Consider the following 6,264-nt stretch of genomic DNA (forward strand, 5'->3'; position numbering starts at 1 on the left):
ACATTGAAACTTTATTTCTTTATGTGGTTATATTTACAGTTGTTGGAATCATTCATGTACAGCATGTTACCAAAGTAGTTGACAGGACTGAAAACATTGATCCTGTACAGCATGTTACCAAAGTAGGTGACAGGACTGAAAACATTGATCCTGTACAGCAAGTTACCAAAGCAGTTGACGGGACTGAAAACATTGATCCTGTACAGCATGTTACCAAAGTAGTTGACGGGACTGAAAACATTGATCCTGTACAGCATGTTACCAAAGTAGTTGACGGGACTGAAAACATTGATCCTGTACAGCATGTTATCAATGTAGTTGACAGGACTGAAAACATTGATCCTGTACAGCATGTTACCAAAGTAGTTGACGGGACTGAAAACATTGATCCTGTACAGCATGTTACCAAAGTAGTTGACGGGACTGAAAACATTGATCCTGTACAGCAGGTTACCAAAGTAGTTGACGGGACTGAAAACATTGATCCTGTACAGCATGTTACCAAAGTAGTTGACGGGACTGAAAACATTGATCCTGTACAGCATGTTACCAAAGTAGTTGACGGGACTGAAAACATTGATCCTGTACAGCATGTTACCAAAGTAGTTGACGGGACTGAAAACATTGATCCTGTACAGCATGTTACCAAAGTAGTTGACGGGACTGAAAACATTGATCCTGTACAGCATGTTACCAAAGTAGTTGACGGGACTGAAAACATTGATCCCGTACAGCATGTTACCAAAGTAGTTGACGGGACTGAAAACATTGATCCTGTACAGCATGTTACCAAAGTAGTTGACGGGACTGAAAACATTGATCCTGTACAGCATGTTACCAAAGTAGTTGACGGGACTGAAAACATTGATCCTGTACAGCATGTTACCAAAGTAGTTGACGGGACTGAAAACATTGATCCTGTACAGCATGTTACCAAAGTAGTTGACGGGACTGAAAACATTGATCCTGTACAGCATGTTACCAAAGTAGTTGACGGAACTGAAAACATTGATCCTGTAAAGCAGGTTACCAAAGTAGTTGACGGGACTGAAAACATTGATCCTGTACAGCATGTTACCAAAGTAGTTGACGCGACTGAAAACATTGATCCTGTACAGCATGTTACCAAAGTAGTTGACAGGACTGAAAACATTGATCCTGTACAGCAAGTTACCAAAGCAGTTGACGGGACTGAAAACATTGATCCTGTACAGCATGTTACCAAAGTAGTTGACGGGACTGAAAACATTGATCCTGTACAGCATGTTACCAAAGTAGTTGACGGGACTGAAAACATTGATCCTGTACAGCATGTTACCAAAGTAGTTGACAGGACTGAAAACATTGATCCTGTACAGCATGTTACCAAAGTAGTTGACGGGACTGAAAACATTGATCCTGTACAGCATGTTACCAAAGTAGTTGACGGAACTGAAAACATTGATCCTGTAAAGCAGGTTACCAAAGTAGTTGACGGGACTGAAAACATTGATCCTGTACAGCATGTTACCAAAGTAGTTGACGGGACTGAAAACATTGATCCTGTACAGCATGTTACCAAAGTAGTTGACAGGACTGAAAACATTGATCCTGTACAGCAAGTTACCAAAGCAGTTGACGGGACTGAAAACATTGATCCTGTACAGCATGTTACCAAAGTAGTTGACGGGACTGAAAACATTGATCCTGTACAGCATGTTACCAAAGTAGTTGACGGGACTGAAAACATTGATCCTGTACAGCATGTTACCAAAGTAGTTGACAGGACTGAAAACATTGATCCTGTACAGCATGTTACCAAAGTAGTTGACGGGACTGAAAACATTGATCCTGTACAGCATGTTACCAAAGTAGTTGACGGGACTGAAAACATTGATCCTGTACAGCATGTTACCAAAGTAGTTGACGGAACTGAAAACATTGATCCTGTAAAGCAGGTTACCAAAGTAGTTGACAGGACTGAAAACATTGATCCTGTACAGCATGTTACCAAAGTAGTTGACGGGACTGAAAACATTGATCCTGTACAGCATGTTACCAAAGTAGTTGACGGGACTGAAAACATTGATCCTGTACAGCATGTTACCAAAGTAGTTGACGGGACTGAAAACATTGATCCTGTACAGCATGTTACCAAAGTAGTTGACAGGACTGAAAACATTGATCCTGTACAGCATGTTACCAAAGTAGTTGACGGGACTGAAAACATTGATCCTGTACAGCATGTTACCAAAGTAGTTGACGGGACTGAAAACATTGATCCTGTACAGCATGTTACCAAAGTAGTTGACGGAACTGAAAACATTGATCCTGTACAGCATGTTACCAAAGTAGTTGACAGGACTGAAAACATTGATCCTGTACAGCATGTTACCAAAGTAGTTGACGGGACTGAAAACATTGATCCTGTACAGCATGTTACCAAAGTAGTTGACGGGACTGAAAACATTGATCCTGTACAGCATGTTACCAAAGTAGTTGACGGAACTGAAAACATTGATCCTGTAAAGCAGGTTACCAAAGTAGTTGACGGGACTGAAAACATTGATCCTGTACAGCATGTTACCAAAGTAGTTGACAGGACTGAAAACATTGATCCTGTAAAGCAGGTTACCAAAGTAGTTGACGGGACTGAAAACATTGATCCTGTAAAGCAGGTTACCAAAGTAGTTGACGGAACTGAAAACATTGATCCTGTTTCATTGAACCTGTAATAGTTCATTGAAGCATTACAATTCCTATACGTCATGGATGTCTGAGATGTTATAGGTGTATCTGAGTACATTGAGGCTTTAGTTGAAGGGAAGGAAACTCACACACGCTGATTTTCTACAGTGAATTATAAATGACAATGTATAATTGTCTGAGATATTTACATACTGTATAAAAAATTAACATTTAGCATGACTGGAGTTACTGCTGTACCCATGAAAAATGTCTGTATAAAGATAATGCACTGAAAAACAAAATCAACCCTGGATATTGTAACAGCATTGTATGCCTAAGAAAAACAATTAAGATCTGATCTACTGTCTGGGACAAGTTGAAATTAACTACAGTGAACCCCACATGCATATATATACACACACTTAAAATCTGTAGGTATGCATGTCTCTATACGCACGCACGCACGCAGTCAAAGGTTTGGACACACCTACTCATTCCTTGGTTATTGTTTATTTTTACTATTTTCTACATTGTAGAACATAACAACATTATGAAATAACACATATCATGTAGTAACCAAAAAAGTGTTAAACAAATCAAAATATTTGTTATATCTTAGATTTGCCAAAGTAGCCACCCTTTGCCTTGATGACAGCTTTGCACACTGTTGACATTCTCTCAACCAGCTTCATGAGGACAGCAGAGTGAAGGAAAAGCAAAACACCAGTCTCAACGTCAACAGTGAAGAGGCGACTCCGGGATGCTGGCCTTCTAGGCAGAGTTGCAAAGAAAAAGCCATTTCTCAGACTGGCCAATAAAAACAAAAGATTAAGATGGGCAAAAGAACACAGACACTGGACAGAGGTATGGCTTTTTCTTTGCAACTCTGCCTAGAAGGCCAGCATCCCGGAGTCACCTCTTCACTGTTGACGTTTTGCAGGGACTATTTAATGAAGCTGCCAGTTGAGGACTTGTGAGGCGTCTGTTTCTTAAACTAGACACTCTAATGTACTTGTCCTCTTGCTCAGTTGTGCACCGGGGCCTCCCACTCCTCTTTCTATTCTGGTTAGATCCAGTATGCGCTGTTCTGTGAAGGGAGTAGTACACAGTGTTGTACGAGATCTTCAGTTTCTTGGCAATTTCTCTCAAGAAATAGCCTTCATTTCTCAGCACAAGAATAGACTGACGAGTTTCAGAAGAAAGTTATTTGTTTCTGGACATTTTGAGCCTGTAATCGAACCCACAAATGCTGATGCTCCAGATACTCAACTAGTCTAAAGAAGGACAGTTTTTATTGCTTCTTTAAATCAGGACAACAGTTTTCAGCTGTGCTAACAAAATTGCAAAAGGGTTTTCTAATGATCAATTAGCCTTTTAAAATGATACACTTGGATTAGCTAACACATGCCATTGGAACACAGGAGTGATGGTTGCTGATAATGGGTCTCTGTACACCTATGTAGATATTCCATTAAAAATCTGCCGTTTCCAGCTACAATAGTCGTTTAACATACATACATAAGTTAAAATCTGTCATGCTCATGAATGAGTAAAACAATTAACAAAAACCACATCCTGAGGAATACCAGGTTTTCAACTCAAGTTCTGATGTCTTGGAAAAACAGTTTGAGATTAGGCTACAAATTATAGTAGCCTCAATAAAGGGGATGTCTTCTGGTGCAACACCATCAAAACATGAGGTATATGCCAGGCACATGGCTAGACATGGAATACAGAAGAAAATCAAGTTAAGATTGGCTGGAAGAAAACATGCAACTCAAATGAAATTCAAAGAAATAACCAAAAACAGCATTCAGTAATCAAATGTCATTCAAAGAAATAACCAACAACACTATTCAGTAATCAAATGTCATTCAAAGAAATAACCAACAACACTATTCAGTAATCAAATGTCATTCAAAGAAATAACCAACAACACTATTCAGTAATCAAATGTCATTCAAAGAAATAACCAACACTATTCAGTAATCAAATGTCATGAAAATAAATAACCAATTACAGTATTCAGTAACAGCTTCGTAATTATACAGTCCATTGACGACTCAAACAAATCTGTCCAGAGAGTTTGTAGATGCCTCCTTGAAATCAAGGCACCCAATAATCCATATTGCAAGACCATAAAAAATGCTCTACCTTGATAACAAAAGCGCTTAACACGTCACAAGCGCACAAAAATGCAAGATTTCCTCCATGAAAGCTTTCAACTGAAATCAACTCAAATGGTGATCTGTGGGTGTATTGATGTGCAGAGATTAGAATCACTGTAGTTACAGTATTTGAAGGTTGAATGTTCGCAAATGTATTATAAATAAAAAACAGAAATATATTATTTACATAAGTATTCAGACCCTTTGCTATGAGACTTGAAATTGAGCTCAGGTGCATCCTGTTTCAACTCACCCTCCTTGAGATGTTTCTACAACTTGATTGGAGTCCACCTGTGGTAAATTCAATTGATTGGACATGATTTGGAAAGGCACACACCTGTCTATAAAAGGTCCCACAGTTGACAGTGCAAAAACCAAGCCAGGAGGTCGAAGGAACTGTCCGTATAGCGCCGAGACAGGATTGTGTCGAGGCACAGATCTGGGGAAGGTTACCAAAACATTTCTGCAGCATTGAAGGTCCCCAAAAACACAGTGGCCTTCATCATTCTTAAATTGAAGAAGTTTGGAACGACCAAGACTCTCCCTAGAGCTGGCCGCCCGGCCAATCTGAGCAATCAGGGGAGATGGTTACAGGTTCTTGGTCACCTCCTGACAAAGCTCCAAAGTTCCTCTGTGGAGATGGGAGAACCTTCCAGAAGGACAACCATCTCTGCAGCCCTCCACCAATCAGGTAGAGTGGCCAGACAGAAGCCACTCCTCAGCAAAAGGCACATGACAGCCTGCTTGGAGTTTGCCAAAAGGCACCTAAAGGACTCTCAGACAATGCGAAACAAGATTCACTGGTCTGATGAAATCAAGATTGAACTCCTTGGCCTGAATGCCAAGCGTCACGTCTGTAGGAAACCTGGCACCATCCTTTCTGTGAAGCATGGTGGTGGCAGCAGCATCATGCTGTGGGGATATTTTTCAGCGGCAGGGTCTGGGAGACCAGTCAGTATCGAGTGAAAGATGAACAGAGCAAAGTACAGAGAGATCCTTGATGAAAACCTGCTCCAGAGCACTCAGGACCTCAGACTGGGGCGAAGGTTCACCTTCCAACAGGACAACGACCCTAAGCACACAGCCAAGACAACGCAGGAGTGGCTTCAGGACAAGTCTCTGAATGTCCTTGAGTGGCCCAGCCAGTGCCCCGACTTGAACCCGATCAAACATCTCTGGAGACACCTGAAAATAGCTGTGCAGCGACGCTCCCCATCCAACCTGACAGAGCTCAAGAGGATCTGTAGAGAAGAATGGGAGAAACTCCCCAAATACAGGTGTGCCAAGCTTGTAGTGTCATACCCAAGAAGACTCTAGGCTGTAATCGCTGCCAAAGGCGATTCAACAAATTACTGAGTAAAGGGTCTGAATACTTACTGTAAGTAAATGTGATATTTCCGTTTTTTATTTTTATACATTTGCAAAACAA

General features: G+C 40.8%; 1 protein-coding gene across 1 annotated transcript; it reads right to left on the reverse strand.

The window, feature by feature from the left end:
* Positions 1 to 11: 11 nt before the first annotated feature.
* On the reverse strand, positions 12 to 2,561 carry LOC139569844 (DNA-directed RNA polymerase subunit beta''-like). The gene has a single exon (XM_071391178.1). It carries the CDS (start codon positions 2,559 to 2,561, stop codon positions 12 to 14), a length of 2,550 nt encoding a protein of 849 aa, XP_071247279.1.
* Between the last annotated feature and the right edge of the window lie 3,703 nt (positions 2,562 to 6,264).

This window comes from Salvelinus alpinus, chromosome 3 (genome assembly GCF_045679555.1).
Source record: "Salvelinus alpinus chromosome 3, SLU_Salpinus.1, whole genome shotgun sequence".
In the NCBI taxonomy this organism is placed as follows: domain Eukaryota; kingdom Metazoa; phylum Chordata; class Actinopteri; order Salmoniformes; family Salmonidae; genus Salvelinus; species Salvelinus alpinus.